The sequence below is a fragment of the Sciurus carolinensis genome, chromosome 2 (genome assembly GCF_902686445.1).
Source record: "Sciurus carolinensis chromosome 2, mSciCar1.2, whole genome shotgun sequence".
NCBI classification, from domain to species: Eukaryota; Metazoa; Chordata; class Mammalia; order Rodentia; family Sciuridae; genus Sciurus; species Sciurus carolinensis.
Genome location: NC_062214.1, coordinates 98250483 through 98271970, shown reverse-complemented (window position 1 = coordinate 98271970; position 21488 = coordinate 98250483). Strand labels below are relative to the sequence as shown.

Genomic DNA, 21488 nt, shown 5'->3' with positions numbered 1-21488 from the left:
AGGGGATGCTTTATCAGAGCCATATCCTCAGTCCTTTTTATTATTTATTTTGAGACAGGGTCTCACTAAGTTGCTGAGGCTAGCCTCAAACTTGCAATCCCCCTGCTTCAGACTCCTAAGTCTCTGGGATTACAGGTGTGCACCACTGCACCAGACAGCCAAAACATTTTAAGACAGACGAGTAAAGTTAGAAAACTCACATTTTCTGATTTATAAACTGACTAAAAAGCTACAAAAATCAAAATCAAATTAATGTGGTACTAGAATAAACATATAGATCAGTGAGATAGAACTGTAAGTGTAGAAGTAAGCTTCACACACAGATATATGGTCAATTTATTTCAACAAGGATACCAAGTCCATTCAGTAGAGAAATGGTGCAGAAATAACTAGATTTCCATATATAAAAACATGAAGCTACACCCCATCACTGGATTTGGCAATAGATTCCTATATATGACACCAAAAACACAAACAACAAAAGAATAAATAAATTAGACTTCATCAAAATTGAATTTTTTTGCATCAAAGAACATTATCAAGAAAGTAAAAAGAAAATAATAAATGGAAGAAATATTTGCAAATCATACATATCATAGGGGTTTAATATCTGAAATACATGAAAAACTTCCATAACTCAACAAGATGATCAAAACCCAATTCAAAAAAGGGCAAAGGAGTTGAGCTGACATTTCTCCAAAGAAGACATATTACTGTACTACTGGCAAAAAGTACACAAAAGGAAACCAACATCATTAGTTGTTAGGGAAATGAAAAGCCAAAATCACAATGGGGTACCACTTCACATCTACTAGGTTAAAACAAATATACACTCACTCTCTCCCTCTACACACACACACACACACACAAACAAACACGCAATCTAGTGTATGTTCGTCTGTTTTAATATGTATATTTTTTCTTTTTTTTTTCTTTTGTACCGGGAATTGAACTACTGGTACTCCCAGCCCATTTTTATTTTTATTGTGAGACAGGATCTCCTTAAGTTGCCCAGGCTGGCCTAGAATTTGTGATCCTCCCGACTCAGCCTCCCAAGTCACTGAGACTACAGGCTGTGCCACCATACCCAGGTATGATTTTTTTAAAAGGTAAATAACAAGCATTGATGAGGATATATAAATGCTGCAGAAACACTCTGGCATTACTGGTGGGAACATATAATACCAGATGTACTATGGAAAATAGTTTGGTAGCTCCTCAAAAAGTTAAATGCAAAACTGCCATATGACCCAATAATTCAACTTTTAGGTGAATATCTAAAAGAAATGAAAATAGGGACCCAAACAGATACTTGCATGCCAATGTTCACTGGTTTTCAGATGAAACAATCCAAGCGTTCATCAACAGATGAATGAATAAACAAAACCTGGTATATCCATACAATGAAATCTTATTCCGCCATAAAGCAGTGTGAAGTAGGGCTGGGGTTGGGGCTCAGTGGTAGAGTGCTTGCCTGGCACTTGTGAGGCACTGGGTTCGATTCTCAGCACCACAAATGAATAAATGAATAAAATACAGGTCTACCAACATCTAAAAGAATTGTTTTAAATGTGTGAAGTACTAATACATGTCACAACATGGATAGACCTTGAAACGTGCAAAGTGAAAGAAGACACTCACAAAGACCACATATTGTATGATTTCATTTATATAGAATATCCAGAATAATGGACACCAGGTTTCTTTAGGAGTTGATGAAACTGTTCTGAAATTACACAGTGGTGATAGATGTACAAAACCCACTGAACTATATATTTTCAAAGGGTGAACTTTATGGTATGTGAATTCTATCTCAATAAAAGTTACTTTTAAAAATTTCCAAGTTGCACATTAGCTGTCACTATGACCTCTTTCCATGCAATAATGATATGTGCTCAGCCATTTATTTAAATCTCAGCCTTATGACTACAAAAACTATACCAGAGGTTCTTTAGAAGACTGAAAACCACTGTTTTAGAACCAGGGATGAAGTTCAGTGGTAGAGCACTTGCCTAGTATGTATAAGGACCTGGGTTTGATCCCCGGCCCTGCAGCAAAAAAAAAAAAAAAAAAAAAAAAAAAAAAAAATTAAAAATAAAAGACTGCTTTAGATCAAATTCCCACTGGGATAGCTAAATCAACAAATGCAAAATGTCTAAATGGTCTGGAGCTCAATCTCCCTGCATAAGGATATATACAAGAAAATAAATTCTATTAAGTGTTACAGGAAACATAAAAATAAGGACACATTAGTGACTTATTTAATAATCACCTATTTACTACATTGATAACAAATAACCTTATACAAACAGTAGTAAAGGAGTTACATAAAATGGTCATATTTATTAAAGATAAATTAAGAAGTATCTTCAATTTCAATGTCAGTTGTGTACCATTCTCTTTTCTGTAATTTGGATGAGATGATAAAATATTTGAATATGGAAAGACACATTTCCACACAACATACAGCGGAAAAGCTTTAAGCACTGCACATTCATGGCTAGAATCCAAAAATCTAAGCTCTACTCACATTTAGAAGCTGTACCTGAGAAAGGCCCTTTCCCCTTCCTGCTTCACATTTCTAATATGCAAAATAGAAAAAGTCTGTAAAAGTTGAGATCTTTATTCAGTGTAAAAGAAGAAAGAATTATGCTGCAGGTCGAATTAGGCCTCAAGGACTCTATATTGATTACAGGAGAAGTATTAGCGAATTTTAAGTTTCTTCCTTCAAAATGTTCACTGCCAGTATCTTAACAAGATTAAATGTTTGGAGGTCAGTGGAAATTTTAATTTTTTTTTTTTGGTCTCTTTTCTCTCCCTTCCCACACCCTGGGTCCCTTTCTGCAAGTTGACAGGAAATACCTTCTGACTGTCAGCTTTTTTTCTATTTTGATTAAAAGTGGTAGTCAATTCTAATAGGTTAAGAAACTGGTCAAATCCCTATTGACCAACTGCATTCACATACAATTTCCCATTGTACAGAGTTTGTTAAGCATTAAAATTTTATCTCTAAATATCAGAGCATTCAAGTCCACATCTTGGTGGACTTTAAATCAATGAAAATTAAGTTTAAGCCAGGTGTACACTGGTAATCCCAGAGACTCTAGAGGCTGAGGCAGGAAGATCACAAGCTCGAGGCCACTCTAGGCAACTTTGTGAGAACCTGTGCCCAAATTTTTTTAAAGGCATGGGGGTGGGTAGGGCCCTGGAAATGTAGTTCAGTAGTACAGCACCTCTGGGCTTAATTCCCAGAACCCCACCCCACAAAAAAAGAAAATTAAATTTCACAAAGTTGCTTCTGTCTATATACTTCCTTTCATGTTTACCACAAGTTTCTAAAAATGTGCTAATCATCTGGGTCGGGATATTTGCAGGCTTTGAGGAAATCATATTCCATCCCTGGGATCTCTTTTAATAATCCTTCGGATAATCTTACAGCTTTACCAAAGTCGATCCCTCAATTAAAATTACGTTAAAGGCATTATAAGTTAGGGCATGAATGTGACTTCTTTGAATATATAAAAGTTAATTCTTTTTTGTTGAGAAAACAATAAGCACCTTTAACTGGTAAAATTATTTAAGAAAAGCTGTGATCTCTTGCTTTTAAAAAATGGTAATGCCAACATCAAAGCATTTTTTTCTATTTTAAATCCTCTCTGAGGTCAATATTTTAATCTGAGTTACTTTAAATCCAATCAGAGTGTCTAATACAGTTTGAAAGCTCAGGGAATATTAAACCATATCAATCTTAATAGGAATTGGTGGGGGTGGGGAGCCAGTATAATCTGTTTCTATTAAAACACAAATACACTTGCTTGGCATGCACAAGGCCCTAGGTTCAACTCCCAGCACTGCAAAAAACATCAACAATAATTTTAAAACAAAAACATTAGCAAAACTCTTGAGATTAAGTTACAACTATATTTTTTAAACTATTAAGTCAAAATAAAATACTGAGTCCATAAACATCACCGTAAACTATTAATTAATAGCAGAACCAGACACATACCTGCAAAGTTATACCTCTCACTCACTATGCATACCTTCTAAGCAGCATAATCATTCTGAACTGTTCCATCGCAGACAAAGTAACCTATTTTTCTAGGCTCTTAAAAATAGTACTAATCCAAATTATCATTACTGGTTTTAGACCTTCCCTCTATAGAAGTCCTTAAAAGGCAAGTTAAACAGCAGTCAAGTTATTTTCATCTTTTCTTATTTTTTAAAAATTTTTTTTGTAATTATAGATGGACAGCATGTTTTTGTTTTATTTTTATGCGGTGCTAAGGATTGAACCCAGTGCCTCACATTTGCTAGGCAAGTGCTCTGCCACTGAGCTAGAGCCCCAGCCCCTCATTTTTTTCTTAGTGATTTAAATGGCTCTCTGGTAATGTAATTGGACCCAATCATATTTATTGAATTACAATAACAATTATAAAAATAAGGGCAACCAACATTCACTCCCCTTTTCCCTCAGTTATCCATTTTTTCCAATATGACAACTAAGAAGAAGAATGAGTGATTTGTCAAATCATATAGGACATTAGCAGTGGAGAAAGGACTACAGCTTGGCTACCCTGCCTCTTTGTCACTTTTCCCATTTTTCTATTACAGCTTCCAGCAACTTAAAAAATATAGCAGTATTGTATTTACCAGAAATTGAAACCTGTCAACTTGCATGAAGATATTATGTCCAAAACACTATAAATCTTCCGCAACACAAATACTATTATTGGTTGCAGAATTTTCCTTAAATACATTCAAAATTTTTCCATTTTGAACTAACTTATGACTTCTGGTATTCCAAGTATTCTTTTGAATAGAAAGCAAATGGTGCTAAATGTTTAGCCAGCCTTGCTCAACTCTAGAGCCACTCAGTAGAAGATCATTTCCTCCTCCATCATCTATTTCTACTTGTCTCCTGGGCCACCAGTGGTCAGCGGTCACTGGCCTCTACAGCAACCAACTGCATGTAGCAACAGTCATAACTTTTCCTAGCATGAATAGCTAACCAACACTACAGTACACACAAAAAGGATGTCTTGAGAAAGATGCAGACTGAAATCCCTACCCACCACTAAGCAATCTAAAACGAGTACTTCAGAAATAACCACCTGAACTTTTACCTGCAACTTGCTATGTACTGGTTAGTGGACTATAATGTCTAACTCTGGTTGCTTCATCCATGCTTGATACCCTCTCAATATGCTACCATTTCTACATCATCATCTGCAGGAAGTTAACTGCTTCTGCCCACAACAAGAGTTGAGGGTACTGCTGAATTAGTTGAAAAGATTTGTTAATCATTCAGCTACCCATCACCTACTACAAGCAAATGCTATGCTGTAAGCTTCTGAGATCAGTTTCCTTTCCTCCACAAATAACTCTACTTAACATTTACAACACAAGGAAATTGTTCCTATCTTTCCAACTACAACATCCATCACTCACATTAAAAAAATAAAAGGTGCAAAACAAAACAAAAACTTTGGGGGTATATTTCAGTGGTAGGGTGCTTGCTACTTAGCATGTGCAAGCAGGTCCTGGGGTTTGATCCCCAGTAAAGAAACAAAGGTGCTGAGCAAACAAGGTTAAATAAAATTTTTATTTACTCTCTGACTGGATATCAAATAAAATTTAAAATACTGAAATAAAAGTGAACAGGCCTACAGAAGAATGAAACCTGAACAGTACTGTGTGTGAAAAAGGGAAAGAGAAACTTAGGCAATGACTTGAATCTATTTTTTAAAAGTAAGCTTCCTTCATAATACTTAAAGAAGAGTTTCCATTTGCATTCGTAAAGCTCTGGGTTCAATCCCCAGTTCCAAAAAAGATGAGACAAAAAAAAAAAGAACCCCATCAAAAATAAATAAATAAGTGAATAAATAAGAAAAAAAAATTTAGCACTGCTATTAAATACCAAACGGCAGGGGTGGGGGTGGGGGGGAGAAGACTATCACAGGTCAGATACCAAAGACAAGACAGAAACAACTAGTTAAAGTTCTAACAGCCCTAGCCAGCATCACTCAGTTTCCTACTACCTTCAGAAATATCAGTGGTTCCCAGCCAGGGGTGTCTTTGCCTCCCAGTAGGGATTTTTTGGTTGTCAAAACTGGAAGGGATAGCGAGTGGACAGAAGCCAGCAATGCTGCTACACATCATATAGCACATGGGACCCAAAATGCCAAGCATGCCAAGGTTGAGAAACCCTTAGAAATGCAGTCCACAGCCCAAACACCTCTTTATTATTTTACTGGTAGGTACATATTGGGAAAGTAAAAGATAAGTCCCTGAGACCTACCTCGTTCTAAGCAGTACTGAAGGTTAAAAACCAATAAAAGGGCTATTTTTGAGTTTTATTCCAAAAGAATGATCTATTTAAAGTCATTTGTATAAAGCAGCATAAAGGAGCACCATGAAATAAAAAAGAACTGTTACACCATTCTAGGTAGGCAGGGATTTACTAAAGTTGCATAAAGGTTTAAAAAGAAAATTTCCCTTCAATAAGTCCTAAGGACTAAACCCAGTGAAGATACATATCTGAAACCAGAACCCTGAACAATGACTGCATTCTCCAACAGTCTCTTGATTAACCTAGCTACTACAAATGCAAAAGCTATCCAAAATATATATCCAAACACAAGGGAAGGGTAAACCCTTTAGAAACTGAAAAAACAAACATTTTTAATTCATGCCTTCTGTTCAGTCTATAAGAATTTGGCTTTTAAAGGCTCATCAAATGCAGTTTCTAAGAACCAGAGGCTTTACAAAAAAAAAAAAAAAAAAAAATTGCAAAAGTCAGGAAAGAATTTGTCAGATTAGTGTCAGAGACTTTTGTAAGGATGATACCTTCATCCTCTGCACACATATCCCTACAGAAGTTCACTTGGCTTCACAATTACAGCTGCTGAAAAGTAATTTGGTACATTTCTACCTATTTTGTACATCACCATTGCCGACTATCTTCTATAGGTTCACTCTATGCAAAGCACCATGTCAGGGAGCAACTGCAAGTGCTGCTTCAGTGATTATAACTTCCTCTTCCTTTCTTATGTACCAAAATTTCAGTGATGAGTTTAAAAGTGCACAGTATAAACTTTTAAAAGTATTAAAACAGACTTGACTGACAATGAAAACTTAGTTTGGGGTAGTTTTTAGGATTTCTTTTAAAACATCTCAATAATCAAAGTTGTTTCTAAAATTCAAGTAGGATCTTCAACAAAACACTTGACTCAACCTCAGTTTTCATATAATCATTATCAGTTTAAAAGCTGGAAGTAATTAAACTAAGCAAACTTGTTTATGAGATAAAGATCACCTCTCAAAAATGGAGTATAAAAAAAATCATGGTTTTCAAAAAAGTAACCTCAAATGCATTTTATTAACTGAAATACTCCTTTAACCTAAAGCCCTGCTTAAAAGATTTGTTTTTTGCTATTCTTTTAAATTGCTCTGGACTTCATCAATAGGACCAGCTGTTAAATATGGGAGCAATGACAACAAATCCCTGTGCAAACAGCTCCTAAGAGTGAGACCCTTTCTTTAGAATCATCAGAGATAGTGGACAGAATGGGTATACCAAGTACCTTTCAAAATTCCATTAAAAATCATAACAACAACAAAAAATAAATTACATACTCAGAGAAAAATGTGATTCCATCCCTTACTGGATCCTGCTTTGCATAGATTTACACACATACATATATGTGCTTATATATTATAATAATATATATGTATTATATATATATATTTGTTCAATATATAAATAGATATTTAGATAATTTTATAGGTCTCTGAAAATGAGAAATAATCCTCACAAATCAAGGAAAAAGTGGGAAAAACTGGTTCCATTATCCAGAGATAATCAGGCAACTGACAGATTTTAAATAGACTTTCAAAACCAAGTGTCATAGTAAACTCTGTAGAATTAAGCTCAATTTTAATTCCCTGATTTCACTTATGCAAGGTGGTCATTTTTAAGTTAAAACATGCTTTTGAACCATGTTGTCTCTTTTTAAGGTGATTTTTCTTTATCCCAGAAGGCATCAACAGAACTTTATATATAGTGTTGGCAGATTGATCTTTCTGAATATCTGAATTCTGTCTTATTTTTCCAAAACCCAACAACTTTAGCTTATGCATTAGCACTGTTCAATTAGGGCATGTAACTGCTATCAGCTTGACTTGGAGAAGCATGCACACAGGTAAGAGACTATCCTTACAGCATCTACAAATGTCAATAAAATAGTGACAGTATAGCAAAATTTTACTTTTTGGGTCCATGATCATTAGTAAAACCCAGGCTATCATCTCATACTTCCTAAGACTCCCTTTTCAATATACCATTCCCCACCTTTTTAAAAACATAGTTTTTAAAATGTTTTCATATATTTCAACTTCACTTTAAAAAAATTTTTTTAGGGGTTGATGGACATTTATTTTATTCATTTATTTATATGCAGTGCTGAGAATCGAACCCAGTGCCTCACATACACTAGGCAAGGGTTCTACCAGTGAGCCACAACTTCAGTCCCTTAACTTCACTTTAAAAATCGACTTTGTACTACTTTTTTTTTTTTTCCACTAGTGATGATAGAACCCAAGGCCTCACACATCATAGGCAAGAGCTCTACCACTAAGCCACATTTACCCTGGACTATAATTAATACATGACTTTTTAAGATAGACAACCGAAGGGCTGGGGTTGTGGCTCAGTTGTACAGTGCTTGCCTAGCACTACAGTGAGGCACTGGGTTCAATTCTCAGCACCACATGTAAATAAATAAAATAAAGGTCCATTGATAACTAAAAATAATATTTTAAAAAAGATATAAAACCATATCCACAGGACAGTTGTTCACTAATCCCACAAAAACACCTTAAATTTCATCTTAATTTAAGCAGATATATTTTACTCATGAAAAACAATCTATACCCTAAGGAAATGACATTTGCTACTTAAAGTTATTGCAATGTACTCTTAAATAACTTTACTGATGCCAGAATTAATCTCAAAATTTTGAACGAAAAAAAAAGTTATAATGATTTTTATGCTTTCAAGCTATAAATGCTCACATCAAACATTATTTTATGCCCAAGTGAACAGTCATGAAAAACCTAAGAGATATAGGCCAGCTTTATGTTCTCTTTCTCTCTAGGACTTCAACTTCCACCTTTTATGGAAAGGAAATAAACAACAAGCTTCCTGTTCTATCACTAGCTTACAGCCAGTCTTTTACACATCACAGAACACAACCCGCCTCCTCCTTTACTTCTCTCAAATCTCTTATCTTAATTTAAACTTGTTGAAATGTGAGACTCTTTTACCACACTAATGCTTTTCTATGAAATTTATCTTATTTCAACATTAAAGAATAGAAGAAACATCAATTCCCTTGTTTTTTAATTCCTAAAATACTTATATAATGAAGACAGTATACACAAAGTTAAAATTTAATGCTAAATTTAGAAATTAAAATCTATAGGAAATGGTTTGATTTTCTGTTTACTATTGTATACAACTAGAAATCTCCGTCACTCCCTTCTAATTACATGAAAAACAGCTAAAATGGATATCAATAAAAGATTACCTTTTTTTAAAAAAAAAAAGCTAAATATTACTTTAACCCTATATTTTCCTTTAAGAATGGGATGTCTTGGCAAAGCTAAGTTAGATGAATTCTTTTGTGCTTGGATGAACAACAGGAAAGCAAAGCCTCCAGGCCTTTGGGGAAGAACCTTGTCCCTGCAGTCCTGCTCTGATGTGCTTGGGAGATAAGGCTCCATAGAGACACTTAAGGAAAGGCCTGTTCACATTTGAATTTCTGCATTCCTCAAGAACAATTCATGGCAATAACTAACTTTGCAGAAGAGCTACATGAAAGCTTTGGCCAATGAATGAGGGTCATCTGCTCTTTATCACAAGGGTAAACCTCATCCTGGCCAGTTTCTAACCTTTTAACCCTGTGAATTCCTAATTTACACATGAATAATGGAATTCTTGCCTAGAGTGCAACTTTCAGCTTCTAGTTCCTAAGTTTAGAAACTAAGACTTGATTGCCTGTGTGTTAAAATCTAAAACTTGCACAAATTAAAGCTTTAGATTTCAGGTACTGTACTACTATATTTCTGAACCAAAAGATATGTTTGCTTACAAAATCTCTAAGCAAATAAAAAGAATATATTTGTACCCTGCTGTTATCAATAACTGGGAGAACTAGCTCAAAAATCAAAAACAAAATCAGAATGTTCACTTAATGTCTATTCTCTGTCTGGCTACTCCAGATAACATCTTTAGAAATCAGAACTAATTTTTTAAAGAATGTTTTATGGTTGTCAATAGACCTTTGTTTTTATTTATTTATTTATATGTGGTACTCAGAATTGAACCCAGTGCCTCACACATGCTAGGCAAGTGCTCTACCACTGAGCTACAACCCCAGCCCAGAACTAACTTTGATAATTCAGGCTAAGAAATTTAACATTTCTAAAGAAAAATCTAAATCCACTCTACATTTTAAATTCACCATACTGACTGGATTTTCCTAGCAAAACATGTCCTCAAGGTTAAATAAAATATGTGCATCTGAAGAATACAGTCCCTAACTGATTACAGTTGGATAAAATAACAGAGCAATGATCATTTGCTCTGCTATTTTAACAGTTTCAATGGAAAAGTTTTTGGTACTTACAATATGAAATGTACTTTACCATAACACCCGTTGAAATGATTTGCATCTAATTATTATTAGGGATAATTTTATAAAGACAGAAATCTAAAGATATTTAAGAAGCTAGTACTAATTCTTTTTTTTTTTTTTTTTTTAATGCTGGGTATTGAACTCAGGGCCTCATGCATGCTAAGTACATGAACTACTAGACAGATACATCTCCAGCCCCTAGTACTAACATTTACTTTTTACACTCATTATATACCTTTCAGACTTTATTTATGAAATCAGAAAGCTGTGTGTTTTCAAAGGTGTATCTGGGAGCCCTGGGATTCTGTCAAGCTTCTCAGATGGTCCTGGAAAGGTGCAATAGTGACAAATGCTTCATCTTTTACAGCCATAGCCACCTCCCCAACTCCAACCTCTACCCCTCATAGGTAATACAAGTTATAATTCCAGAGTATGAACACCCAAGATTCCATAAACCTGCAAAGGTGGAAAAACCAGAATCCTATAGAACAATTTTACATTACACAAAATTTAAATGAACTGATCATAAAAGCACTATCTTGTAAATAGTACTGTACAGAAAAACCATTACCCAATGAAAATGATTATTAGCCAGTGATTACAGCAACAACAACAACAAAAAGTTTATCAGAAATTCTCTCAGGTTTTCATTCTTCTTTGGCAGGAGCGGGATGAGGTCAGATTTAGAAATTTTTAATTTTCTGCCATTTTTCAACATAAAAATCATTTTTTGTAATGTATTTTCTACAATCATTCATTATTACACAAATGAAATATTACTAATTACTAATAAGAGGATAGTGTAATTATAGTCATGTGTTGCTACAACAATTAAATCCACCTGGGAAAGTCCTGCCACTAGCCTGTTTCAATTATGTAGAACTTGAAGAAACTATTGCCAAAAAAATCGCACCTTTATCTCAAGAATTCCCTCTTCCTGTTCATTTTGTAAACACTTTATAGGTACAGTACGAAATCGATCTTTTGTCGATTAACAAAATCACATAACTAGAATACCTGTAAAACTATTTTTAAGATATAGTTTTATTTTCCAATATTGAAATCATGTTTGATCACCTGACAAGGTAGTAACCTCAGTGGAAGCAGAGTTCTCTACCTGTCCTGGGCCCATCATTACACTCAAGTTACTAGGTCAACCACCAAGCAATGGATCATCTGGACAAATGATTGCTCTGATGGGGTTAATACAAAGGAAATCATTAGACAGCAAACTTTATGACAACTGGGGGGAAAAAATAAGCAGATCTGGTTTAAGTCCATTAGGCATAATATGGAAATAGCCTTAATCTCTTTCCCTCCCAGCAGGAAAACAGGAATACTTCAAAGGCTTGAGAGTTACTGACCAATGCCCTGCCTTACAATTAAAAAGCAACATGGGTGATCTAAAAGCAGTCAGAGAAATGGAAGATTGGGGTATAAGCAAGATTTAGCACTCAAGGGCCATCTACAAAGCAGGTATACTTGTGATTGTTTTTATTTAATTAATAATTTCTAAAAGATGAAATTTTAGAACAACTTTTGTTGTGTTGGCCAAACTTATACATCCAACTTTTCTTATAGTGTGAATAATTGAAATTTACATAAAGTCACCTCTATCATGTTTTATATCACTTGTGTTCTAAACCTAACATGACTTCTGTTTCCAAGTTTATGTATTTTTTGCATATTTCCCCACATGCCTTTATTTCCAAAATTCTTCATGTATGACTTTTAGCATGAGTATATTCATAAAGCAAGAAATCAAAATGTAATAACAAAAAAATGTCAACCAAGAACTTAAACACTTACTTGATAAGGTAAGATGAGCTTTTTGACTAAGAATGGCTCCATATTTGTTCATTGCCAAACACTGATAAAATCCTTCATCAGACTGCTCTCCTCTCCTGCCTTCCACCTCACTGATGTATAAAGAGCCGTTAGAAAGAACCTGGATCCGTTTATTTTCAGACACTTTTGCTCCATTTTTCAACCATGTGACCTTAATAGGAACTTCTCCGTGAGCCTGGCAATCTAAAATGACTGGATCCTTTCTTGTGACAGTTACATCCTGTGGTTCTTTTATAAAAAACAGTTCGCTAATGCACCACACTCCTATAAGGAAAAAGGGAGAGAGGCATATCCAGAATTATAGGTATAAAATCATTTAACACACAATTGTAAAACACATACTCAGGGTATAAGACAAAGTTTAATTGATTATATTAGTTAACTTACAAGCACTTTAATAAACCAACCTAAATTTTAGCAAATCTTTTCAACAAGTCTGAGAAATCACCTTGCAACATTTACACTAAAAGTATAGGAAAGATTTCAATAATTTCTATGCCTTTTAAGAATCTTGTTCTCAAGTTCCTTACTAGAGTTTCAAAATCATCAGGAAAACTCATGAGCACAAGCTGTTTGCTACTTTTACAAGCTTGTCAAAAAGATCTTGAACAGAGTAAGTCGTAAAAGTCTAATTTTACAAGAAATCATTAGCAAAACTCCAACTCTGTGAACAAGCAAGTTTATTTCCTTGTCCCTTGAAGTGTTTTTGGAACCCTTGGCACCTACTCCTTTGGGAGGAACGTTTATCTTTTGTGACAAATTACAAGTTTGCATTTTTCTATCTGCCCTTTTACAGCAGGGATTGTCTCCTCTTCTTGAAAGAAATCCATTTACTTAATTTCTGCAGAGCCAGCTAGGTATTTAAAGGACAAACAATAGACTTTGAAAAGTTGGTAACTCTTGCTGCTTGTACTCAGTGGGTGATCGGATTAGGAAACTTTTATTTCACTTTTTTAGAACTACCAACTGTTGGAAAAAAATGCGTGACTAATTGGTCCTTACTGTCTAATAGGGATAGGAGATTGCTTAATCAACCAATACACATTTTTATCAGAGCAGAGGAAATGCTTTATCCTCAGCATACACATCCCCCCTGGCCCCAGCTAGGATAAAGCATCGGATGACCACTAATACTTTGTTACCTCCTGCTTTCAGAGCAAAGAGCAGGCTAAAGTCTTGCATATTGATTGGGGATAATAGCGAGTTAGGGGCTGGAGGCGGGGTGTGCGTTTCATCTTTCTCCTGGTCATTTTGAAACCATGATTACAAATCCTCGGATATGATTTCCCTGTTTCTGATCAAGGCAGATCCTCAGAAACCCCATGCTCCCGTGCTCCCGACTTCCCCTATAACGTACGCCCAGGGCGACCCGAGACACCCTTACAGCCTCGCGCTGCGCTGACCACTCCGGAAGGAGCCCATTGTGTTTCTGAGCCACATCTGACTTTGATCCTTTTCTCATGCGAACTGAAACTAACTTCTTTAGAAAAAACTAAAATCCAGCGTTTATAAATAAATAAATAAAAACCCATTCCCCTTAAAACCTCTCTCCTACACTCCGCGTCCTTCCTCATCCACTACACTTTTTAATCTCCCTGAGAAAACCATCACCGAAGCAAAAGAGAAAAAGGAGTTCATCCAAGTTTGTGCAAGACTAATCCGGAGCTTGGGGGAACCCTCAAATCCGTACACACCTCCGGGCCCTGCCCCAAATACCTAACTTCAGGAAATAAACCCTATTTAGACACTTTCCTTTCCAGCTTCGGGTACATTTCTCTATGCCCCTCCGGGGCCATGCAACTTTCAACCCTTTTCTCTTTCCAATTCCGGCTTCCCATCTCCTCGCTGGACTCGCACCAGGAAAACTGGGGGCATTAGGACGCTAAACTGGGCGCTGAGTCCCCTTATTCCCTTTAACAGCCCTGAAACACGGGGGAACCCCACTGCAAACACTGGAAGCCGCGCGGAACCGCGGCGCCCCCTGCGCGGCGAGGCTGCCACTAAGGAAACAATATAAATAAAGCCACGTGCGGCCGCGGCGGCCCCGGCGGGCGGGCGGCGCGGAGTCCAGGCTGCCCGAGAAGGCGGGGACGCGGCCGGAGCCGGGACAATGGCGCGAGAAGGGACGAGAGTGGACAGCGGCCGCTAAGGCCCTACAGCCTGTAGCCGAGGGAGCTCGGCCGCGGAGGACGTGCGCAGGGAGAGGCTCCCACAGTTCTCCCCGCGCCCCGCAGAGCCTGCGGAAACCCGCGCCCCTGGACAAGCCCCAGAGAGAGGGCAGGGGCCGGTGGTCAGCGCCACCACGGAGGACTCCGCCACCCTCCCCAACGCCCCCCGTGTCCTCTTTTCCCATTCCACTCGCGCCTGTTCCCTCCCCATAGTCCGGGGGGGTGGGGAACTGCAGAAGAAAGCGCGCCCACCTGGAATGGGGCCGAGAAGCAGCAGGAACAGGAGCGCGCCGACCGGCATCCCCGGCGGCCACGGCAGGGCGAGGGGTCGTACTGAAGACGCCATTCAGCAGGGCTGCACGGGCATGCTCCCCGGCTGCCCCACAGCCGCTGTCCTCCTGCCGCCCCCGCCTCCGGGCGCTCCCCGCGCCGCGGCTGCACGCACACAGCTTCCCGCTCCCGCACCCGCGTGGCGTGGCGCGGCTGGGCTCTGTGGTGGCGACGCTGGCGCACGGACACCCGCTCGCGCGAGGCGGGGGGCCTGAGAGTCCGGCCTGGGGGCGGAGTGAGGCGGCGGCTGCAGAGGGCGGGGGCGGCGGAGTGGACAGCGCCGCGACTGCCGGCCTGGGGACTACTTTCTACATCTGGCCCCTGGTCCGGGGACCGGGAGGTCGGCGCGGCCGGCGGAGGGAGACGCCGGGACGGGGCCGGGAGCGGTCGGGTCGCGGCCCCGGGGAGAGGGGGCGGGCCCCGCCGGACAATGCACCTGGGGGTCAAGCCCCAGCTGAGGGTCCCGGCCCGCGTCCCCGCCCCCTCTGCGCCACCGTCGACGACAGAGCCACAAAGGCCACAAGCCTCCAGCCCAGCCAGCCCCCGGGGCCCCTCTCCCGCCGGCTAGTTTAGGATTCGGGGCCAGAGGAGGCGGGGGTTGGGGGGATGGTGTTGAGAGACGTGGAAAGGCCGGAGACTTCTCCCCTGATGGCCCCTGCCCATCCCCCTCCTCCGCTCACCCGCGGAGGCCCAGTGGAGGGAAATCTATTTCCCACTTCGGAGATTTGTCAGCTCAACTGGAGGCATCTCCGGGCGATAAGCCCCCACATTCTAGGATCGTTCTTATCCTCCCTGACCCTATCAGATGCAGCTCTAGCTTAAAAACCCCTCTGAAGTGTGCCCTGAAATGAACAATTACCCTTAGGAGAGACGTTTTATTATCTCTTCCTCAAGTTAGTCAAGTTCTTTAATTTGTGAGAAGTATGCGCACAAAAGGCCTGTCCTGAGAGTTGAGGTGAGATCAGGGGATTTCCAGATTCTCTAAGATTGCTGTGGGAGACCAGGCTTTGATAGATTACCTGGTCAGAAGTTAGGCTGACTAGGAAAGACACAAGTGATGTGAATTTGTTCACAGCTCCTAAAATTAATTAAGGATAACAAGAGGAGTTGAAACATTCACTTGAAAGAGTGTAATCAGATTGCTTAATGTGTGTGGATCATAGAGAGCGTTTACATGTGGATTAGCATTTGCTAATCCAAAACTAAATCTGTGGCACATGATGAGGGCACAGGCTAAAAGCTAGCTTTAATGAGAGCTGCTGACAGAAATCTAGCTTTTGTCACTAAGGCATGCACACGCTAACTGCCTTTAGCATGTTCCGCAGATCTCCCTGATGAAGAAGGGGGAAAATTAACAGTTTTTAAACATCTGCCGGGATGGCAGCACTACCTTCCCCCGAAGTTGTTACAACAAGAATCTATTTAGCATTTTCAGTTTCAAGGCTTGTAAATCAGCAAAACTCTTGGCTGTATTGCTCCCAAACCTTTCTTATAATTTAGATGAGCTTGAACTATTTTTAAGCATCAGAATAAAGGTTCATGGAACAGGAAAACGATTGTGGAAAGAAAACGAAACAGTTGCAAAGATGTTTTAAATATCTGATAATTCAAATTTGCATAAAATGATACCCTTAACTATTTGTCGATTTGTTGGTAGTTTTTAAAAATTGTATGACATTCTTCTCTTTCTCTCTCCCCTCCTCCCTCCCTCTCTCTCTCTCTCTCTCTCTCTCTCTCTCTCTCTCTCTCTCTCTCTCCTTCTCTCCCCCTTTCTCCCTACTCTCGGCTCCTCCTTCTCTTAGGTCTCTTTCAATTGACCCTAAGTGCTCATATTTCCTGGAAAAGAATTGCTAATACGATGCTTTTATGTTGTCTTTCTTGAATAAATCAAAAGAATAAAGTCTGGGGGAAGGAAGAGATACCCTAAGAGGCAGGGGAAGAACTTTTTTTTTAACTGTCACTTTGTCTTTTCTTTAACATTTTAATTAATCATAATTAATCGATTCTTGTAAGATGGCTTGGACCATGAGTTACACTAGGGAAGAATATTTGCATTACATCAAAATGAAGTGAGCTTATATAATGAGATTAAACAAGTTTTCTGGTATATATTTACTGTCCCATGGCGGGCAGCAATAGACTTACTCTGGTGATAATTACCATACTGTACAAATCCACTGGGAACTCAGAGTTTTCACTATATACTCATTCGTTTGATTCTCACAATGATCCAGTGAGGTAAGTAGAGATATTGTTATTTAAATCTCCATTTTTAAGCTGAAGAAATTGAGATTTACCCAAGGTTACTCATTAACACAGGGTACAGAAAACCAGAATTCTGCCTTTAAGTCACCCCCCAACACACTGGGAATTGAACCCAGAGGGGTCTCTACCACTGAATTACACCTCCCATTCTTTTTATTCTTTATTTTGAGACAGGATCTCCCTAAGCTCCTGAGGCTGGACTTGAACTTTTGATTCTCCTACTCCAGCCTCTCACGTTATTGGGTTTACACTTGTGCACCACTTTGCCCTACACTTGTGCATCTGTTCCTGTTGGCTTCAGAACTTATAGTACACTTCTTTGAATAACAGTACTTATCTTCTTAGACACTTAGATTTTCTTTCATGTATTATACTTGCTTTATATCAAATACTAGGTGATACAGCTGTTTAAGAACTTGGTACCTAGTTCTTGTGAATGACCCATAATTTCTATCCGGCATAGTTCCTTGCATATAGTAGGTAACACTGCAGTGGTTAAAAGCTTGGTTTTGGGTTTCTAGCACACTGGAGTTCATATTTCAGTGTTGCATAAACATGTTACTCATGCTCTCAAATCTAATCTATTTAATGGAAATAAGTATAATACCAATAGGCTGTGGTGATGTAATTTGATGCATGGAAAATACCTGGTGCGTAGCTCTATAAATAATTGCCATTATTATTTAGTAAGTAAATATTCCTAGTCATGACAAATCTTTGTCCTTTCAGGCTGGGGTTGACTTTGAAAAATTCAGGTTTTTAAGAGTCAAATCTGACAAATTTGGTGATTTTGCTGAGGGTGATTCTAATGACTTCTTTCAAGAGTTCCTAAACTGGTTCTGAAGGAGATTAAAAGTGCCTGGGTATCTAACCTCCCAAAGCTACACCCTTGGAAGATAAATCTCATTGAGATAAACAACTCCCTGTGCCCTATTTTGCTTTAATATGCTAATAGGACAATCGGTTTCAAACTGGAAAGACTTGAGCCTATATAGTGAAAAAAGAAATAAAATCTAAGGGGAGGTTGAAAGGGAAAACAAATCAAGTTTCTTTAATAAATTCAGGTCCTCTGGCCCAACTTCAGGGGGAAAAAAAATCGCATACTTTACCATCAAATTATGAAGCTATACTAAATAGACTTCGAGGCCTCTGACCTTTAAACATTAACTGGTTTTATGGATTCATGGGACCATTTGTAGAAGATTTTGAATCATTAGAGAATGGCAAAAAGCAATACAAATCTTTCTTTTAAAATGAATATTTACTGAGCTTTTCTCATGTAGGTTAGAAGACCAGACCCAATGAGGTTTCCATGACATGATCTTTACAAATCATAAAATTACTCACTGATGAGTTTAATATTTGTCATCAGAAACATTCTGAAATGAGTTATTTTAAAAGCTGGTTGTAATTTTGGGGATTATGAAATGGTGCAACTACTAAGAAAAACAGTATGAAGGTTCCTCAGAAAATTAAAAATAGCCTGGCACCATGGTGTACACCTGTGATATCAGTAACTTGGGAGGCTGAGGTGAGAAGATTGCCAAGTTGCCAGACTTGCAAGTTAGCAAGACCCTCTCTCAAAAAGAAAGAAAGAAGGGAGGGAAGAATGGAGGGAGGGAAAGAAGTCAGTTTGAGGGTGTAGCTTAGTGGTTCAATCCTGAATATAGGGGTCAGGGGATTAAGAATATCAAGTTGCAGTGGCACACACCTGTAACCCCAGCTATTTAGGAGGTTCCGGCCAGCCTAAGCAATTTATCGAGATCCTGTCCCCAAAATAAAATGTCTGGGGATATAGTTCAGTGGTAGAACATTTGCCTAGCACATGCAAGGCCCTGAGTTTAATCACAAAATCAATATCACAAAAAAAAACAACAAAAACTAAAAACAGCATTACCATATGATCCAGGAATCCAGAGCAAAAAGTCAATACAATTAAAAGCAGTCACTTTAAGAGATATTTGCATACCCATGTCTACTGCACCACTATTTACAATACACAAGATATGAAAGTAATCTAAATGTTTATCAAGAAATTGATGGACATTAAAGAATATTCTTTAACCTTAAAGAACAATATGGAATATTAAATGTGAAAATATTTTATTTTAGAATGTTATTAATCTTTAAAAATGATGAAAGTTATTTGCTACCATGGGTGAACCTTGAGGACAAAACCCACAGTGCAACTGAGACCTTTCCAAATCTTTTTTTTTTTTTTCTTTTGCTATTGAGGGTGGAACCTAGGGGCCCTTTACCATGGAACTGCATCCCCAGACCTTTTTTATTTTTTTATTTTGAGATAAGCTAGTCATAAGAAAGGACAAATGCTGCACAATTCTGCTTATATGAGATATTTAAAGTAATCAAACTCATAGAAATAAAATAGAATGTTGGTTACCAAGGACTTGAGGGCTGGGAAAGTTGTTCACTAGGTATGGAATTTCAGTAAGGCAAAATGAAAAAGCTTCTAGGGATCTGTTGTACAACAATGGGACATATAGATAATAATTTTGTAGTGCAAACTTAAAAATATTAAGAGTAAATTTATATATGTGACTTATAAATGCATGGGAAAGGCAGTGATAATGAAGAGACCAAAGCCCATGTTGGCTATAAATATTTAGATTATGTAGGTCTAGGAAAATAGAAAAACAAACTTACCTTGATTTCAACAAGACATCTGATCACCCACATCTTAGGATAGTCTTGTGGATTAGACAGAGATGTTGGTTGGATGTGAAAGGGATTATGCAAGATACCATTTGGTTGAAGCTTCCATTCACTCTCACTTTAGGGCTCCCACCTCCCACTGCCAAGTTTCTCTCTGAAGTTCCTTTAAAAAAAAGAAAAAAAAAAAAATCTGTTCTTATCCAGTTTCTCCTTCCATTACCTCTCATCTGAGCCATTGCATTAAAAAGGAATCTCAACAGACTTTTCCAAAACCTTCCAATCTTTTCATATTCCAATTCATTTTTATAGTTAGTACCTGGGTTAACTTTTCTGTAATCAAGTTTTTCTTCTGATCAAAAAACTTTCATTATCTTCTCATTGCAAATAAAATGTCCTCATTACCTGTAAAATGCCAAAGTGCTCATTACAAACTCCTTAATTTTGACAGTCTCCTGATATAGCCCCAACCTTCCATTACAACTTAATGGTCAATTTTTTCTTGTATATGTTCAACGTTCAGGCCAGAGTGAATGCTCTTTTGTTTTCCCCAAAGCACCTGAATTATCGACTTTGAGCTTTTGCAGGAACTCTTCCCTAAGCCTAGTACTTCCTTACCCTTCACACCCATGTTGTAATTGAGAACTTTACAGATCTTTTTGTTTGCTTGTACAGGGGATCTGAACCCAGGGGTACACCACCACTGAGCTGCAACCCAGTCCTTTATTTTTATTTTTTTTATTGTGAGACAGAGTCTTACTAAGTTGCTTATGTCCTCACTAAGTTGTTAGAATGGCCTGGAACTTTCGATCCTCCTGCTTCAGCCTTCAGAGTCTCTGGGATTATAGGCCCCAATTTTTTTTCTAATTTACTCTATTTACACAGGACAGTAGAATGCATTTTGACACACCATACATAAATGAAATGTAACTTCTCATTCATCTGGTTGTACATGATGTACAGTTACACAGGTCATGTAATCAGATATGTACATAGGGTCATAATGTTCAGTTCATTCTACTATCATTCCTACCCCCATTCCCCCTACCTTCCCCTCTGTCTAGGCCAAAGTACCTCTATCCCTTCCCCTTTATTGTGAATTAGCATCCACATATCAGAGAAAACTTTCAGCCTTTGGTTCTTTGAGATTTGCTTATTTTGCTTAGCATAATATTCTCCAATTCCATCCATTTATCAGCAAATGACATAATTTCATACTTCTTTAAGGCTAAGTAACATTCCATTGTGTATATATACGATAGTTTCTTTATCTATTCATCTGTTGAAGGGCATCTAGTTTGGTTCCATACTTTAGCTACTGTAAATTGAGCTGCTATAAACATTGACATGACTGTGTCACTGTGTTATGCTTATTTTAAGTCCTTTGGGTATAAACCTATGAGTGGGATGACTGGGTCAAATGGTGGTTCCATTCCAAGTTTTCTTAGGAATCTCCATTATGCTTTCCTTAGTGGTTACACTAATTTGCAGTCCCACCAGCAATGTA

At 38.1% G+C, this 21488-nt stretch overlaps 1 protein-coding gene across 1 annotated transcript in view; it reads right to left on the bottom strand.

The window, feature by feature from the left end:
- Prtg (protogenin) overlaps positions 1 to 15092 on the bottom strand; it is a 114541-nt gene extending 99449 nt beyond the window's left edge. Inside the window, exons 1-2 of the mRNA XM_047539281.1 lie at positions 14969 to 15092; positions 12510 to 12812 (exon numbers count right to left, since the gene is read on the bottom strand). Coding sequence (XP_047395237.1) covers positions 12510 to 12812; positions 14969 to 15062 — 397 coding nt within the window. The 5' untranslated portion in view covers positions 15063 to 15092. The remainder of the gene's footprint in view (positions 1 to 12509; positions 12813 to 14968) is intronic.
- Between the last annotated feature and the right edge of the window lie 6396 nt (positions 15093 to 21488).